This window comes from Struthio camelus, chromosome 15 (genome assembly GCF_040807025.1).
Source record: "Struthio camelus isolate bStrCam1 chromosome 15, bStrCam1.hap1, whole genome shotgun sequence".
In the NCBI taxonomy this organism is placed as follows: Eukaryota; Metazoa; Chordata; class Aves; order Struthioniformes; family Struthionidae; genus Struthio; species Struthio camelus.
Genome location: NC_090956.1, coordinates 17386840 through 17405596, shown reverse-complemented (window position 1 = coordinate 17405596; position 18757 = coordinate 17386840). Strand labels below are relative to the sequence as shown.

General features: G+C 53.0%; 1 protein-coding gene across 1 annotated transcript in view; it reads right to left on the bottom strand.

Annotated features, from left to right (window-relative positions):
* The window catches only part of PPL (periplakin), a 32437-nt gene that overhangs the window by 6667 nt on the left and 7013 nt on the right, over nt 1–18757 (bottom strand). The window contains exons 2-17 of the mRNA XM_068908524.1: nt 13192–13291; nt 12276–12430; nt 11585–11705; nt 9897–10022; nt 9517–9558; nt 9161–9322; nt 8543–8650; nt 7922–8017; nt 6644–6766; nt 5513–5659; nt 4496–4647; nt 3480–3577; nt 2808–2965; nt 1578–1756; nt 1348–1486; nt 239–432 (exon numbers count right to left, since the gene is read on the bottom strand). Coding sequence (XP_068764625.1) covers nt 239–432; nt 1348–1486; nt 1578–1756; nt 2808–2965; nt 3480–3577; nt 4496–4647; nt 5513–5659; nt 6644–6766; nt 7922–8017; nt 8543–8650; nt 9161–9322; nt 9517–9558; nt 9897–10022; nt 11585–11705; nt 12276–12430; nt 13192–13291 — 2100 coding nt within the window. The remainder of the gene's footprint in view (nt 1–238; nt 433–1347; nt 1487–1577; nt 1757–2807; nt 2966–3479; nt 3578–4495; nt 4648–5512; nt 5660–6643; nt 6767–7921; nt 8018–8542; nt 8651–9160; nt 9323–9516; nt 9559–9896; nt 10023–11584; nt 11706–12275; nt 12431–13191; nt 13292–18757) is intronic.

Here is an 18757-nt window from a genome sequence, read left to right as displayed (position 1 = left end):
GTTCATATCTCTGTTACAGAAGCAGTTAATCCTAGAGGCTGTCCAGATCTACCTAGACAGTACATGCCAAGAACCTCTCTCTCTTCTTCCTTAGACCTCTTGGAGGCCCTTCTGCAACTACTCATTCCTGTGACAGCGTTATGCTTCTTCCAGATTCAGTGTGGCTCCATCTCTACTGTAAGCATCGCCACTCTCGAGGCTGGTCCAGTTCTAGCTAGGTCCTGACCTAGAGTCTTACCTGTGGTCAATTTGCTTGCTAAGGTTGTTGAAGCGCTGGTTGAGTTTGTACAGCTCAGCTTCCTGCCGCTCGATGTCAGGGCAGTGCTCTTGGAACTTGCTAGCCAGGGTGTTGGAGCATGTCTTTGTTTTTAGCAAGTTCTGTTCTGCTTCACTGAGCAAGAACCTTTTGGATTGGAGCTCAGAACCCATGGCCTGCAAAAGAAGCAGGACAGAAAGGATCTCCAGGATTAAACACATGCCAGACATTTGTCACTGTTCCCTGCCAGTTCCAGCATCTGCGCTGGAGCTGCAGGTGATGTTAAGGAATAGCTGAACTGCAATATGCTATGAGTTCTGGAGACAAGCAAGTTAGAGGTCTCCTTTGTAAACAGAGATGTGTGTGTTGGGGAAAGAAGTGAGCTCTTATTCCCTTCTCCACCTGTTAATTTTTAAAAATACACGTGGTATGTGAAAAATGTTTTGTGCTCCTCTTGCAAGCCTTAAGTCCTTCTTCTGGTAGTGCCGCAACTCCAGAAGGACCTATGAAAGCTTTTGCATGCTATCCTGAACTTGTGGACTTGATGCAAAAGCTGACAAAGGCTGTTAAATTCTGGCCTAGCCAGTCCTTGGCCTTTCTAGCAGAAAGACTGCCAATTCTGCTCAGTAGTCTTCCTCAGCGGTAACTATTCTCAAAAGTGTAATAGGTCCATCTCTTTCATTTATCAGGCCTCTGTACTGCTTTTCCCAGACCATTTTATCTTTTTCCTCTCCGTTAGTCCTTTAGTCAAAACAGAAGTACTCAACTGGCATTTGCTTTCTGGTTTGGGGATGGGAACAGTTCGCATTTAAGGTCTTCTCATAGGTTCTCCTCCTTTCATCCCCACCCATGAGCAACTTCTGAGGTAGCACTCTGCAGGAAACTTGAGAAAAGACTGCCTCTCCTCAGGTATGTGGGGATCACTGGACTTAACATAAAGGTATGTGTTGCATCGCCAGCTGGGATAGGTCATCCCTCTGCCAACTGATACGAGTTTGTCATTTCAACAGCAATTACCACAGCTTTTTGGAAGTGTTTCTGTATGTGAAGCATGTCAACAGGGTAGAAAACTGGCAGGAGAAAACACTCACCAATAGCTCTTCTTTCTTACGATCCACAACCCGCAAATCTTCTGGTACAGTATCATCTATGACCAGTTTGTTCTCATATGTAGACAGCAGGTCTCGGCCTTGTTGGAGGCTCCTCTCGAGGTGCGTGGCCACCTCAACTCTGTGTGGACACAAGGGGAAAGGTGCTAAACCATGCCTAAATCTGTCTGCTGCAAGATCCTACATTATACCTGGCTCAAGTCAAGACGTACTTCTCTTGGGCAGCGTTGAGCAGCTGGACTACACGGTCATACTTGTTGCTCGTATCCTCCACCTTCTTCTTTACCAAGGTGGCGCTACCAGTGTTTGGCACAGATTCAATGAAGAGCTCGCACTCCTGGATTTTCCTTATTTTGTCTGGTTCAATGCGGCGGACTTCATTGGTGATATTCTACAGTAAGAATAAAATCTTTTTGGCAATTGAATTACACCTTGCAACTATGTGACAAAGAAGCTGACCACTGGCTGTCTGGTATGAGACGGGAGGTCAGGCTGAGGTCCTGTGTTTGATGGCAGGTGCCTTTCAGCCCTATTGGGACAAAGGGATATTTTCTGTTGACACTGTTCTGGGGCAAGCCAACTAGCCCTTAGCAAGGAAACTCTGGCTGGGGAGGTACTGGTTCACACCAGTTCTAGCTTGGCCAAAAATATGTGCTGAACTCATGTGGACTGCTAGGCTCTGCAACCTTAAGGATGGATTTTTGATGCTGCTTGAGCAGGGGGGTTGGTCTAGATGATCCCTAAAGGTCCCTTCCAACCTCAGCTGCTCTGTGATTCTGTAAATTCTTGCCTAAATTCTTGCAGACAGTTGGAGCAATTTGCTTTCACTTGTGGTGGCATTCAGATTTTGACCCAGCCCTGGGCAGGTGATGTAACCAGGGAGTTGAATTTCCTCCCAAAACAAGGGAGGTTTCTGGCAAGGAGCCTGACTTAATTAGGGGGCTGAAGGAGAGGAAGGCAACCGGACGTTACCAGCACAAGAGCCCAGTGGAGGCAGTGCTGACTTGTGCACAAGAAGAAACAGTGCCTAGACCAGTGCCTAGGTATTTCTTGCTTCTCCTTTCTTAGCTGGTGATGGCAGTAGCAGAGTTAGTATACCTGCTGTGCTCCAGGAATGAGGGCAGGAAAGGCAGGATAAAACTTTAGGGTTCCCCTCTCTTCCTCTCAGCCCCCAAAAGCAGGTCTCTGTCACTTCTTTCCCATTTAACCCTTCAATGACAGAGCTGGGCCATGAACAGGGCAAAGGATTGGCTTCTGAGGCTGCTCAAAGGCCTGTTCTCCATCTCCACTGGGAGAAAGCAGCTAGCTGTAAACGCCACGCCATGCCTGCATGCTCCTAAGCTCAGGGAGTGTCTACAGCACCTAGCACACTGGTTACCACCCTGGGCATCCCTTGGGAGTATAGTCCTTGTATAGCACCATATGCCTGCTGCTAATAGCACCTTCAGCTCCTTGGAGCGCTCAGTGCTGTCCTGCACAGCCCGACTCTGCTCCAGCGGAGGACGAAGATTAGCTGTTATTGCTTTTTCCTGCTTGTCCAGGTCACTATTCACTTTCTCCAGCCCTGCCAGAAGTTGACGCCCCTGAATCGATGCCGCATCTGGATAACGAGAAGGAACCAGGTCAGAACCGGATGGAAGCTGGGGCTAAACTCTGCCCCACTGCTGAGGAGCAGGCAGAGAGCAGAGCGCAAGACCAGCATCCTCTTCCGCTCCCTGAGCCCTGCCCACCGTGACGGCAGCCTGGCCGCACTGCTCCTGTGCACGTCCTGACCTGGCACCCAGCCGCCATTCTCCCTGGGACCATTACTAGATTGGAAACTGGCAGCAACATGCCCCTGCTGCAGCCATTCAACAGCCCAACTCCTCTGGCAGTGAGTATGGACCAGGTACCGGTAGGAGCCAAAGGGAACGCTTCTGAGCTGTCTGTTCATGCTGCCATCCCCTGTCTTCGCATGGGTAGGAGGGCGCGATGGTTTCAGCCAAGAGGCAGAAGCTCGAGGGCATAAGCAGAGCCACTACCTGTATCTGAACCTAAGTTCAAGGCTACAGCTCCCTCTTTTGTGTGTATGTGTGGGAAGGAGCAAGCCAAAAGCTGCCCTTCCAGAGCCGCACCTCCAATACTGTCTGCCTTTAGCCCCTCGTAGCGCTGCTGGAGGACGTTCTTGCAGTTGATAGTCTTCTCCTTCACATTCATATACTGGCTGGCAATGCTGCAAAACAGGACGGCATGGATGAAAGGTTAAAGCCTGGCCCTGGGCCCCTCTATCACCCCATCACCCATACTGAGCTCTGCTCTAGGAATGAGATGCAGCTCTGGAGAGACCTGGCCCCCCACTGCAGCCAAGAAATGAGTCGGGGAGAGGCCTAGCTGGGTTCAGGTCTCTGGACCCTCACCCCACGTTGCCAAATGGGCAGAGCAGTGTCCTCACCTGAGGGGTATTTGAGAGCAGGGGAGGCAGCACAGGTGCTGCCTGCTACCCCCATGTGAGAAAACACACCTACAGCAGCCTTGCTCATGAGCATTTCTCAAGCCTGGCTTGCAGAGAGACAGGTAGGCTCCCCCCTGCCTTCATTGCCCTCCAGAGGAGGGGGAATCTGGATGGCTCTGAGCTGGCCAACAAGGCCTGGAGGTTTCAGAAGGCAGGTGAGTGCCTCAGCCTCTGTTCTTGCCAGGTCAGACCTTACGTACAAAATGGAGGATGCTGGAATCCCCTTCCCTGGAGGAAGTCTGAGGCTTCAAACAGGCATGTATCATTGGGGGGAATCAGGGCAACAGTCCCTCATTAGTACTGCCAGATGTGGTGCAGGAACAACTTGCAGCCTCTGCATTTGCCCAGTTGCTATGTTCATCTGGCTTGTAGCCACCTGGGCTGGTGGTCTCCAACCTAGGGTTCGTGGGCACTGTGGTGCCTCTGCCATTGCTTGCAGCTCCAAGAAGTGCAGATGGTGAGGAGAGCAGTGATATTGCCCCAGCACATTCCTTGCTCAGTGTCACGGCCTAGGGCTAGTGTGGGTAAGTGGTCCACCCTCTGGCTCTAACTCAAGAATGGCTGAAGCCGCTGTGGCAGCAGGAGGGTCCGACATGGCCCAGCCCAGCTGCAGCAAGGAGCAGGCCGGGTGGCACATACTTGTCAGCAAGTGTTACTGCTTCGGGGTCAGCGGGGGGAATCATGAAGCAGACTCCAGGGGCACTGATCTTGTGTCCTGAGCTGTCTGTCACGTCCCAAATGTCTCCATTGTTCTTCTGCAGGGTGTAGCGGGCTCCTCGGGTTATCTGGCCCTTGGGAACAGAAACCAGTCATAGCAACAGGTCAGGAAAAACGTGTCCTGCTCTGCTCCACACAGGCAGCCCTGGGGAGCAGTGCTTTTGGGCAAGCGTCACAATCTCTTCTCTCAGCACCCTCTGAATTCTCTGAGTATCTGCCACTTGCAGAAACCTCTTGTGCCTGCTGCTTCCTTAAACCTCCAGGTATGAAGCCAAGCCTCCTCTTGCAACAGCCACAGAAAGCAAATTCCCACTAGGGCAGAGACAAGAAGGCGTTTCCAAGGCTGTGCTGTGGGTTTCCTTTTCTAAGACACAGGCAGCTGAGTCAGCCAGAGCTACTCTCTCCTCTCCAAGCCTCTGCTGCTCCAGTGTTGCCTCTCAGCTTTGCTGCCACATTGCTTCATTCAGCCATTCAGTCCTGCACAAAAACTGACGTGATGGTGCAGGTGCGGGGGATGCAAATGTGCCCGCTGGGACAACACTGGTGTTGGTGGTTTGAGTTTCTGTGGTCAGAAACATGCCTGGACATCTTTAATTTGCCAGCCCGGGCAGTAGAAAGCAGGGGAATGTGACAGAACCAGGCTGTCGTAATCTTGCCAAGGGTGTGATAGGCATGTTGTCTGCAGGAGGAGGGAGGCTGCGTTTCCCCAGACCTGTCCTGCACTGCTCTTCCTAAGCTGCAAGACCTGCTTTTCTGTCCCTGCAAGCTGCACCCTTTGCCTTGTCCACACTGAGGGAGACATCGCTGCTTGGACACTGGCAAAATCTACTCCTTAACCAGCTTTTCTCTTCTGTTCCCTACTGCCCTGCCCACCAAGGAGTGGAACAGACTGTTGCCAGCAGCACCTCTGCAGCCTTCATGGGAAGAGGGAGACTTTACCTGCTCGCCTTCATACTCGCAGAGAGCCTCCACGGGAATGGGCTGGAGCAGCATCTCCCGGCGGTACCTCAGGGGGAGAATGAGCTGGCTGCGCTCCTGCAGGGACTTCACCACGGCATCGTACTTATCCAAGGCCTTCTCCTGGTCCTAGCATAGGGTGACAACCAAAACCAGTGTAGAGGTGTGAGAAGAATGAGGCAGAGGCTGCATAGCTCCTAGGCTTCTCCAGCTGGTGAACGTCTGGAGAAGAGCTCATACAAGTGCTGATGGAACAAAGACCTTGGAAAACGTCTCCTGAGTCCTGCTATCCTGCTGTTATGCTCTTGCACTGAGCACTCCCCTCTACTCTTCTGCCTCTGCAACTAGACTGGGACTTGGGACCTTGGAACGACATTCCAGCATGATTTTGCATTCCTCCCAAAATAAGCCTATGCTGAGCTCACACTGTTGCTGTGCCTTGGCTCTAGCCACCAGGCAGCAGTAGGCATTTCCTGGTCCAGAGCCCACAACTGTGTGGCTGCATATTGATGTAATTACCCTGATCCCAGCTATCAGCTGTAGAGCCTCTTGCAGTGGCTCTAGATCAGTTGCTCTCCTTCTAGATGTGCAGGTGCATATCCCACAGCGTTTACTGGGATGGCGCGTGCAAGAGGAGAAGGACAGCTCTTGGGAAGAGCTCTCTGTCCGGAGAGACATCAGGCCTGCTGTGGCATGCTTGGGCCTGGGCTGGGCCAGCTGCTCCACAAGGCCGTTCCCAAGTGGGCGATCTTGAAGCCCGGCTCTCTGTGGCTCAGCTAGTTCCACAGCCTCCTCTGGCAGCAGGTCTAATTATGCTCCCACCCTTAATGAGCACTCACTGAATGAGAGAACAAATAAAAACCAGCACAGTGAACAATTTCGTTGCCATGGGAGAGGCAGTCTCTAGCTGGAGGGGAAGGAAGAGTCAGGTGAATGCTGGGCGAAGGGAGGCAGTAGCGTGGGCCCTGCTGCTAGCCACGATGACAGCCGTGCTGAGATGCCTGCACAGCCAAGGATGTGCCTTCTGTGGGTGTTGCAAGGACCCTCTGGTGTCCACTGCCACTACTGCCATGCTTGCCTCCCCTTTTGGTCCTGGCTACACCAAATACTCACATCCAGCTCCCTGAGGAGAGACTCAAGCTGGTATCTATCCTTGAACTCCGGGCTGAATTTTTGGTCCAAGTCTGTATCTACCTTCTTCAAGAGCTCCTGAGCATCCTTAGTGTCTTTCTGGAACTGCAGAAAAGCAAAATTTCTTGTGAGCGAGGGCCCCTGCTGAAAAATGGAGCAGGCCCTACAGCCCAGCATCTCGATCCTCACGCTACTTGGAGCAGAGAGAGCCAACGGGAGATATGATAGAGGTCTGAAAACTCGGAAATGCATGGAGAAAGAGAATGAGGAATCACCATTTGCCATGCTCAGGACATCAGAGCTAGAGGAAAGATAACCAGTGAAATAATAGGGCAGATTATTGCATGCTCTCTTCCTGCAATGTGGCTAAATCCTGCTTCTGACCCATCCTCCCCACCTTTAATTTTGTTTCACTTAAACAGTGGCATGACTAGAATGTCTTTCTGCATTGTGTCTCCCTGGCCTCTGCTGCCAGTGGTGAAGCAGAGCCGAGTCCTTCCACATACAAACCATCCCACAGGGCAGTTATTCTAGCAGATCCTAAGCAGGTACTTACAAAAGGCAGGGCCTGGGCTGGGCGCTACAGTTCAACTTTGGCAAAAGATTCATCGTGTCTTAAACACACCCAGGTTGTGGGAGAAGAATCCTGCCCAACCTGCTCTCCTGCAGAGCCTCCCTGGCTGTCAGATGCAATTTATCAAGCAGACATCTGTCTGCAGAGCTCAGCTGCAGTGGTGAGCCCTTCGCAGGGCTCCCTGTGGGGTGAGCACAGCAGTGTGCTTTGTGCAGGTTGAATTTCCCACTCGGACCTGTTCTGGTCCCCTGAAGAACATGCAAGGCCACCCCATGGCCTGTTTTGGGTGTGAGAGGACATAAGGCTGGCTTGAGCCTTGCCACAAGCCCAGACCGAGGGACATTCCTCTGCGATCCTGCAGGCAGAGGATGCTGACGTTGGACAGCAGGTCTTGAACCTTGGCATCAGCAGTGGAGACTTTTTGGAAGTTATGCTTTGGCCAAGCAAATTATTGTGCTCGGTGTTTGAGCAGTTATGACTTGTGTTATATCAGGTCAAGGCTGAGGACCTAATAATCCCCCCTAGCCTTAAAAGCTCCTTAGACTAGAGGACTAAATCTCTTCTACCCAGTTTCCAGAGTGCCAGGGGCTTGTTCATCATACACTGGCATCGCTCATGGCCCAGCATCTACCCTCTGGGCTGTACAGAGAGACAAAAGTGCCTCGCTAGCCCCAGGGATCTGGTACCTTGTGGAAGTCCTCCATGAACTTCAGATGGCTCTCCTCACAGATCAGGAAGTTGAGGTACTCCTTCCAGTCCGCGTGGACTGCCTCAATGTGAGCCTGTAACACAGCGCAGCGTCAGAGCCTGGGGGCATGGACTTGTGCTAGGGGTGAACCTGAGCTGGCCAGCGGCAAGTACCAATTTCCATTTTGAGTAAATAAATCCTTGGCTGCCTATGAAACCAGCCAGAAGCTGTTGTTACAGAGCTGGGATGGGAATATAATAGAGCTAGTCCACAACTGTAGTGCTTTGATGGGATTATGGGGTATGGTAGAAGCAGGTGGCAAATCCTGTGACCGTATGTCCAACTTCCCATCAAATGTGGAATTTGATAATGTAATTTATCCTTTGTGGGGAGGCACAGGATAACCACCACAGGAATAACGATGGTGGGAAGAGCTACTAAGATTTATCTCTGCTTCTTTGATTCCGTTTATACACTTGTAGGTGAAGGAGGCTTTTCCTATTTGGCATCCCAGGAAGTAATTCAAGTGTTGCAATAGCACAAGGTCCCAAGTGGGACAAAGTCTAGGCGAGTCCCCTCTGAGCATGCAGGGAAGCCAGAGCTTGTCCCCGGCGCTCACCTCGATGGCGTTCTTCCCAGGGTGATTCTGGGCCAGCAGCTGATCTCCGTCCGCGTGCAGCTTGTTGATGGCCTCCTCTTTCTCTTCTAGTTTCCGGTGGATGAAGTTCTAGATGGACAGAGGTGAGATGCTGATCCCCAAGTAATGAGAAGGGACCTTGGCCCTTGGCTTAGTCCTATGTCGAAGCTACTTCAGACCAAAAGTGCCTGAACAGCTCCACAAGATGGATGGTCCAGTGTTCCCCTACTGCTGTTTTTGTTTTTCCTTTCCTTGCAGATGTTGCTAAGATCTCTGGGTTTGATTACTACCAAGCTAATGCTGAGCTAAGGAAGAAGAGAACTGGGAACCTGTTAAGTGTCCTCTTTACTTAAGCATGCAGCACCTTTATTTCTGGCAGGAGGTAAGGATGAATGCTGCTGTTCATATTCTATAGTCTGTAAATCTTAAAGCACTTCATATGGAATGGGGAAACTGAGCCACAGGGAAGGGATGTTTCCTGCCTCTGTCTAACCTCCAGCCTGGTTCTGTGCCCACATGCGTTAGTGTAACACATCCAGCCTGGAAGGCTGGCAGATGGTGGCTGGCACAGGGGCAGGCTGCACACGAGCATACACAAACCTCGTATTGGCGGCGCCGGCTGGGGTAGTCCAGGTTGTGGTCGCTCCAGTCATAATGTGTCCTGTCTTTCGCCTGCTGATCCAGCCAGTAGAGCTTGTTTGTGCAGCGCTGCATGTAGTCCTGCAGGGAATTCAAATCCTGTTGCCGCTGCTGGGAGCCAGCCTGTTAAGTGAAGGGTTAGAGAGAGAGCTCAGCCCAAAACTCCTTTTCCCTTGCCCTCTCCTCCATGGGGCAGAGCTGTCTGCAGAGGGTGCTTGGCTCCCCTAGCAGAGGCACCCCATAAAATGCTCTTCCCACCCTGGCTTCAGCCCTGCTGCCACCCAGCCTCTTTCCAGGGCCCTAGAGATGTCTCTTACCAGCAGTTTCTGATATTTGGTTTGGAGGTTGCTTGTGTGGTCCTGGTAACAGAGAAGAAACGCAAGTGTTAAGAGCATGTCTCCAATTAGTAGAAGTCTAAAGTGGGTTGGGTGACGGAGGGGGGATGTGGATTTTATAGGATTCGCCCCATTGTAAAGCTAGGGACAGCGTGCCATGCTCAGCTCAGAAGCTAGGTGTGGATGTGGACACCCATATAACCCTGTCCGGGCTCTGACAGCTTGGGAAGCTGCCCATTGTCCCACCTGGCTGAGCTGCCTCGCTGCCCTCGCTTTTGTCATTGGCATGGGCCCCCCTCCTGTGTCCAGGCCAGCCCCCTGGGGCAGTGCCCGAGCTGGTGGGGAGAGGGAGGAGAGCTGACCTTGCTGCCTTCCTTGGCGATGTGTGGGCCGATGGCCATCACCTCGTTGTGGAAGATGTTGTGCTCTTCTACTTGGCTATTGACCAGTGGCAGGTCAGTCCCAAAGCCCTTGCTGCTCAGCATGTCCTGTGTCATGCAAAATGTAGGGTTAATGATAGGAGAAAAGGAGCACAGCAGTTAGGGCCTGGAAAACTCTTCTTTCTCGTAAGAGAGACGGACGTGGAGCTGGGCTTGGACAGGTTCAGCTGAGGGATGTGGAGCTACAGATGCTACCTGGAAAGCCTCATGCCCTGCAGGTTAACCTCATGCTCTGGGTTCAGGGTTGGGCACCGTCTGCACGCTGAGGTGGCACATGGGGGGTCCTCAGAGCCGTAAAGGGATAGTGAAATTGGCTGTGGAAAACAGCCCAAATAACTTAATGACCCATAACAGGCACCCAAAGCAGGGTGGCCAGGGTGCGAGCCAGCAACCCAACGATGTGTTACGAGGGGTCAGCAGTGGTAGGATACCTGGTGAGCGCGCGGAGCGTGCCACAGACAGAGCTGTCATGCCTCCTGGCTGGGCTTTGGCCGTGGGCAGGCCAGTGTCCCAGCGCTGAGGGCCAGTTATGTGGGCTGAACTCCCCCATCCTGACACCACAGGCTGCATTTGGGGGGTGTGAAAGATGAAGCCGAGCAGCAGTTTGAACAGGCACTAAACTAGTGCTGGGGGAAGCCTGGCTGTCTCTGCACCTCTGGCAGCTTGGGAGGGTGAACACATCTGTGCTGGAGGGCAGGCCTGGGAAGTGAGGGATGCTCTCTTTCCCCCATACAAACCGAACCTGCTGGCTCAGGGTTTAGGAGGGATCCAAGGCTATGAGGGACTGGTTCAACTCCCTCTGCCTTGGCAAGGCCAGCCCTGGGTTTTAATTCTCTTCTGGCCAGAAGAACGTAGGGAATAGGATAAAATGATGAGAGAAGAAGGCTATTAGGAACCTCCATGTGCCATGGAGTAGAGGTCAAAGCACGTGATGGCTAAGGATACCGAGGCAAGGGCCCAAAAAGAAAGGCTGAGGCTTGTTCAGCCTGGAGAGGAGAAGGCCTTTGGGGGAACCTTCTCAGGCCTGCAGGGAGGTTATTGAGACAACGGAGCCAGGCTCTTCACAGTGGCCCATGGTGGGAGCCAAGAGGAGGTATGAGAGACCACAGGCATAAACTGAAACAGGGGAGGTTCAGACTGGATATCAGGAAGTCTTTTCACTGTTGGGACAGTTGAACATTGGAGCATGTTGCCCAGGGAGGGGGTGCAGTCTCCGTCCTCGCTGGCACCCTGCAGTGATTTGCCCATGCTCACCCAGCAGGGCAGTGGCCAGGCTGAGCCCAGGAGCCAGTCTCCCGAGTGGCCGGTAGGGGTGTTCCCACTGAGCCACAGGATCTTCCAAAGCTTTTGAGCGTTCAGCCCAGATGCTGAGAGCATTGCTGCTTTAAGCACTGATTCCTAGCACCGCTCCAGCTGACCTGCCTGGCCTTCAGCCATCCCCTCTAGCACCCTCTATTACCATCCAGCACCCCATGTTCTTCCCATCTGCTCCTCTCCACTCCTTCTACCGTGCTCTTTGCTGCTTGCATGGGTACGAGACCCTGTCTTCTGCCAGGCACTGCTGCTGGCTGGGCAGGTGTCACTGGTGTAATCTCAGGCCCCCTTGGTACCTGTTTCTCCTCGATCACTGTTGACCAGTTGACCTGGGGCTCGATCTGCCGCAGGGGGAAGTTGTAGATCTGGTCGTGTTTCACACGCAAGTTTGCCACTCGTTCCTTCAGCTGCCGGATGCTGTGGGAAGGGAAAGATGGAAGTGGGATGCAGGATGTGGGCATGAGCCAGCCCTGGCATTAATTTCAGCAGCTCTAGGTGATTGTCTCCCAGCCTTCCCATGGATGGGCAATGCCTAAAGAGTCTTCCCCTAGGATACCCTGGAGAATGTAGCACCGCCAGGCAGGCTGGGAACAAGCACAGGGTTTGTTCCACATTGTGCAACCAGTTGGGGAGCGAGAGGGCAAAGGCTCCTGCACACTGATCCTCTGCCAAGGGCTGCTCAGCAAAACCTCCAGCTGAGAGCAGGCTGTAACAGAGGAGAGCATGGCCTGCCTGCCCACCAGGTAGATATGGCCACACAGGCTCTCTGCAAAGCCTCACACATGTGCAGTGATTCCTACCTTCTGCACGTGTGCCTGAAGATGGGTGCAGGTTATGAGCACTAGGCTAACACAAGTCACTAGGGTTGGGAGGTGGTGGAGCCCGCAGTGCCTCCCCCAGATCCAGGCAGAAGCTGAGCAGAGCCCTTGGAGAAGAGGATTCTCCACCATGAGGGACAGGGAACAGATTTCCTTCCATGGTACTCACTCTTCGGTGATCATTTCACCCTGGGGGTGCTTCATGTGCTTGGCAATTGCCGCATCCCCATCCAGCACATAGAGCAGCTTGTCTGACTCGGTGAGTTTTTGAGCTGTGAGGTCTTTGTATTGAGCCAGCTGGCAGGCCTTGATCTTGTGCAAGTCCTGGGGAGTCAACAGGAAGAGAACTGGGAGTAGAATGAAAGCAAATGATCACAAAGGAAAAAACTACAGCACCCAAATGCCCACTGCACGGAGCTGGCCTGGTCAGAAGGCTGGGCTGTGAGATGGATGAGTGTGCATGTGTACCACCACTGAGCTAGGTCCTCCCTAGGCTGCTCCTGGAAGCAGGGAAGGGCTCTCAGCTAGCTCAAGATGGGTCGTCTTTTGTACTCCTAGTACAGTGATGTATTTTGCTTTCTCCTCCTGTATATTAGCCCTGAGGAGGAGCTGTGGCTGGTGGGGACTATATTCTCTTTGGATGCGCTATCTCATCGTTTGAGAAGATGAAGATGTTTCAGGCCCCTTCTCCTCCATCACATCATCTGCCTGTTTACTGCAGATCCCTGCTCTGCGCAGTAGTACCCTGCCCTGGATAGGGAAGACTCTCAGGGCCACAACGTCTCTCATGGACTTCTAGCTTCTTTCTGTAACCCTGAGGAACCTGTGCATCCCTCTGTTACAGAAAGGCAATCCCAGGCAGGGTGAACTCCTGGCAGGTTGAGTACATCCACATGCGGCAGGACAGAAGGTAAAAGCACTGAGAAGCAGGACAGGCTGCTGGAGCCTGGCTGGTGGCTGGAGAGCAATGCTGCACATGGACTGGATGTGCATGTGGAGGACTCTGCAGGAGGTGTTTGGAGGAGGTGGGTGGGAAGACAGGGGATGGAGCCTGCCGAGGGTGTGTGAGGACACTGGTTACTCACGCTCTGCATTCGGGAGTCAGTCTCCACAATGTTTTTCTCCACCTGGTCGGCATTTTTCTGCAGGCGTTCGATGAGCTCAGTCAGCTCTTTGCTGGAGATGCTGGAGAAAAAGAGGGTCGGAGAGAGGCACTTGTCATCCCATGAAAGCATGTGTGGAAGGCCGCAGCCCCGAGCCACAGCCAGGGGCTTCTCTCTTGGCGCACCATGACCCCGTCCTCCCCCAGTGTGTGCAGGGGTGGCTGGGAGCCAGCCGTGCCTGCCAGGCACTGCAGCTGCGCATGACTCACTGGTGCCTTTCTAACACTTTCCAAAATACTTGGCTGCTCTGCCAGGATGGGGGTGGTGGATGGGGACTTACTATCTCCCACACAGTGAAAATAGGAGTCCCCACCTTAGCCAAGCCTGACTCTCGTTGAGTCTCGATGCAAGCAAGGACGAGGGCTGTTTGCTGGAGAGAGGGAGAAGGAGGCTCCTGCACAGAGGAGTGGGAACGTGAACCCCCGTCTGTGACAGCAAAGAGGACCCCAAACTCCAGGCAAGAGCCCTGACTGCATCCCCACCTCGGCTCAGGGCGCACGTGTTTAGCTGTGCAGAGCGCCCAGCTGCAGGCACTGCCCTTCGTGCGTGGGGCACTTGCCTGCAGCAGCCCTGACTCCCTCAAGAGGTGGCACCTGCTCTGCAAGTTAGTATCCACAATTTAAACCCCAAAAAAAAAGGGACAGGACAGCACCCATTCCATCTACTCTTAGGCACTCTGTCTCTTGCTAGGCAGTATTTTTCATTGCCTCCTACACATGCCCAGGGTAATGCTGTGGTCCAAGCCTCTCTCTGTATTTGCAGCAGTGCTGATGGGGTACAAGGCCGCCCTTCTGTTGCTTGATGTTAGTGGGGGGGTTGCATGGGGTTGGCCAAATATTCATAATCATATTGCAGAGTGATATAGCAGGCTGAGCTAGAGCAAATTCTTCCACTAGCACGCAAAACAACCCATGACAGTTTTTGCATAGCTATGATTATTTTAAACATTTCATCCTTTCTCTATTAGCTTGGCTGCAAGGGGAGATGATGAAGAGCAGCCTGCAGTGTGCCAGGTCTGTTTCCAAACAACAAGTACACTCCCAGCGATGTGCTGGGCAATACCCGCATCTCTCCTGCTGGAGAGTCCTGGCCTGCTTCGCAAGCTTGAGACAGAAACTACTTTCCTCAGAGATGAATCACAGCAGCGCTCTCCCAGCAGCAACACCTCTGCATGACAACTCCGAGCAGGAAATGCAGGACCTCACACCCGCCCACAGCTCCCAGGGTAACTTTGCAAGAAAGGTACAATTAGTTGTTCTGGCATGTGCCCAGAACGCCAACGGCCACACTCCCACTCTTGAAAAAAACGCCACGGGCTCCTGAACGGTCCCAGCAGCTTCACAGTTCACAGGGCAGAGTCTAGGCCAGGGAGCCGGAAAGGCTGCAGTTCGTGTCCCATCTGTGATTCCTGTTTGTCACGTGAACTTAAGCCATCGTTTGTGTTGGTTCACTCCAATGCCAACCATCTATAGAGTGGGGATAATAAGCCTTAATGACCTTGTTATGTGGTGGTAGAATATTAGTCTTTATACGGCGCTTGAAAACGTTAATTGCCGTTACAGCTGCCAGTAGACAAGGCCTGTATGTCCTGCAAAAGCTGGTCCCCCAGAAACCTAAAGGGCAGCGTGACAAGCTGGGGCCTGGGCAGGAGCAGTTATCCGGATCCCAAACTGGCTTCCTTACAGCACGGAGGGCTCCTGCGGCAGCCCTCCGTCCCCGCGCTGACAGACCAATGGTGGCAGCTTCTCCAGCACAGTCCTGAGGGTCCTGCGGCAGGTAAATCCCTAACAGGGCAGGAGCAAACACGTAAGCTTGGTCCAGGAAATCGAGCGTGACCCATGTCCTCCCTCCTTCCACAGAGAGATGGCTCAAGGCTGGGAATGAAAATGGCCTGTCAGACCGCAGATGTCAGGGCAGTCCTCTTTGCCACTGGCTTCCCCGGACACGTGTCCTTGCTCAGTCATCAGCAGAGCAAGACCAAGAGGTGGCCTCGGCGGTCCTGGGCGCCACAGGGACCACGCGTAGCCTCCGGCAGTGGCGTTCCTCTCATCCTGCTGTCTTTTCCCCGCGGGCGCTGCAGGGAAGAGCCAGCCTCCCCTCCCGGCACCGCTGCTGCGCTTCAGAACTGCTCAGACAGCAGCAAGAAAACTCCGCTCGGGGCCTGGCCCTCCACGCCTGGGCCTTGCTGCGGGAGCCTTGCAGCGTGTGACAGATGCGCTAACGCTCGTGCTTCCCCTCGTTCTGGCCTGGGCAGGATTTACACTGTTTTTTTTTTTTTTTTTAATAGAAGCTGCATCATCAGAATGCTACTTAGTGTGGCTGATGGTTAGTGTCTGCCACCACTGTTAGTGGCTGCCTGGCACCTTCTGATTAACAAAAAAAAAAACACTACCATAATTGCAGGCCCTCTGGCATCAGCAGAAATGAATGCGATTGCAGAGCAGAGGAAAAGCATGTGCTTGGCTCTCCAGCAGGTTAAAGGCTGCTCTTCAGCCTGGACCAGCCCAAGGCACCCTGAGCAGCACAGAGCAAAGTCTGCGGAAAGGCCGCCTGCGCAGACAGCATGTGGAGCAAGGGAGCAGCGAGCTGCGTGCCCTTGCTGCAGCTCTCGAGCAAATGCGCTGGTCGGATGTGTGTGCCTCCACGACTGCGGCGTGAGTTGCACAGCCAGCTGGGGGAACTGCAAGGGTAAGTTCAGTTTTTCATCGGTAAATAATCACATCTGGAGGACACAGGTGTGCATTGGGAGAGCCTGGATCCTGCTGAAATAGTAGAAAAAAGCTCTTCAAAATCAGTTTTAGAGTTTCTTCTAATTCACTGTCTATGAGCTCCAGTCTCAGAGCGCTCTCTGCACATGGGCAGTGGTTTCAAATAGGTGGAGGATTATAAGGCCCTGTGGTCCTAGCAAGGTAAAGCAGTGTTCTCTGTGAACAAATCCAAGCAGCCCAGTTGAACTGGATGTATGAGGTGCTCAAAAAGGGATGAAGAGGATGAAGATTAGATCGTCCATTTCATTGTGCTGGGCTCCTGTCCATTGAATACAGCCAGCCTGGCTTTTAAATGATTCGTCAGGACCAGTGCTGACAGCCTTGGGGAATCGCTGGTGTTAAAGGTGGGCTGCTGGACGCAGCACTCTGACTGCCGCTGCTAAGAGCATCGGTCATATCGCCGGTACCCTCCTAAAGCTCCTTGTTTAATGCCAAGTGCTGCAAGGATAGGACCTGATCGTCCCATGTAAACCAGGAAAAACGTCAAATGAAATCAGTGGAGCGAAAGTGGTTCAAAGCAGGATGACTAAAAATGCATTATATGCCTATGTGTGCGTTCTTGTGTGTCCAGATGATGGTTATTGCTCAGCGTGAGTAACAGATGAGAATTAGCCCTGTCCTGCTGCATCACCAGCTGGGCAACAAGGTTAAGAAATCTGCCCAGCCACAAAGGGACATTGCTCATCTCTCAGTGGTGAACTAGAGGCCAAACTACACTTCCAGGGTGGGACAGGCTAATTATCCCGGTGTAGGGTGGAATTTATAGCAGCAATAGTAGTAAGCGGAACCGGCGCTCACCAGGGGCTCATGAAAAGCTGGCAGGGCTTGCCAGCTTGTCTCTGTATTTGCCAGATTTAAGTAGATCTATAGTGTGGATGGGAAAACCCATCTCTAAAGGCAGAAGTCTGGGACTTTTCTAGTTCTGTTTTTAATTGTAACAAAAAAACTTCTAAATAGTATGGGGGAAATAAAATGAAGCAAGGGCTCATTTGGGATCCATGGCAACCCTGCATTTCATGCACGGCTTTCAAAGATGTTGCTGCTGAGCTGGTCTTGCAGAGCTGCAGCTGCAGAGTTGAGCTGCAGATGCTCAGCCGAGCCCCTGTGCTCGCGCAGAGAAACAAGTCTGAGCTGCCAAAACTGCTCTCTGGTGTTGGGAAACAGAAAGTGTGCAACACCCAGGCCATGACCCTCTTACTCAGGTATTGGCTTTGCCAGGAGTTTCCTACGTGGAAACTGGATTTCCTTACTGGTGCTGAGGAAGCCAGGAGAGGGTCCAGGTTCTGGATGATCTGTCAGGGCAAGAATTTGCCCCTCACTCCCTTCTCCCCACTCTTCCCCCAGGAGAGACCGCCAGGTCGCAGCCACAAGCTCTAATCACCGCGCCGAGCCGGAGCTGTCTGCGCTGCTGCAATCGGCCCCGCTCGCCCAGACTGTTCCCAAGCCTGCGGCACCGTTCCCAGCGCTGCCCCTGGCCGTTTCTCCCAGATCCATGCTGTTCCTGTGAGTCAGATAACCCGGCGCTGGCGGCAGAGCACGGGGCCACCCACCGCCCCCTCCGCAGGCAGCACCCCGGGGCAACGGCAGCCTCTGCTCGCTCCTGCTCCCCCAGTACGGGCGGCGGAGCTGCTTCCCCAGCTCTGCACAGGGGTATGGCTAGCCCCCCCGCTTTCCTCTTCCCTTTGGGGTGGGGGAAACACCAGCAGGACCCAGGTTGGGACTAAGAGACCACGCTAGTGCAGGGACCAGAAATGGAGTTTGGTGCAGGGAAGGCAAGGGGAACAGCTGATACTGGAGGGCCACGTTTTCCTGCATCAGAGAGGAGAGCTGGCCGAGGAATTCAGAAACTGCTGCTTACACCTACAGGTGCATTATTAGAGCTGAGTAACCAGCAAGGAGAAACTGCAGAGACACTCTGCAGAGCTCGTTTGGAGCAAGTGCAAACATGCTCTATTATAATGTTGGCATCACTCTGCTATTCGTGCCTTGGCTTTCCTGTCGCACGCAATGGGAGATGTTTGCCGTCTCCACCTCTCCGGTTATGGGAGGGACTGGATCCTAAGCACCAGCAGAGTTAGTGACTGTCACCAGCTGAGGTTTTGGTTCAAGAAAACCTAATAAAAACCTCCCAGGGAACTTGTCTCTCTAAATAGCGGCTAAGGGAAGCTGCTCCTTTGTGCCCAGTCTTGCACTGACCACACCGCGGGACAACAAATGGAGAGGTTACTGCGCGTGCTTCAGCTCAACCACAGCTGCCGTTTCAGTTGTAAGAAGATATCTTATTATTTCTGCACCATTTAATCAACAAACTCAACCAGGACAGTAATGATCTGAGAAGCTCAGTCCTATTAATAATCTTCCTGTTTCTCCGATACCTTGGAGATACCAAGGTATCGGAGATACCAGCACACCTTGTGAGGACATGAGTGCCTGTGTGTGTGTCCAGGATTGAAGAGGAGCTCCTGGCAGGGATAAGGCCCAGGCCACCCAACAAAGCAGGCAGAAGGGGGGTGGCTGGATTGTAAAGCTGCCATGGAGGGAGGAAGTTTGGCCATACACGCGCGCTGAAAAGAGCAGGGCACACAAGAGCCTGAGAAGCGGAGGTTGGAACAGCGGCTCTGTCCTTTCTTACAGGAGCCAAGGTACCCAGGACATGGCTGTAGCAAGGCTTCTGCAGAGGAGAGGGAAATGCAAGGCTTTTCTGATGAAATAGCTAAGTC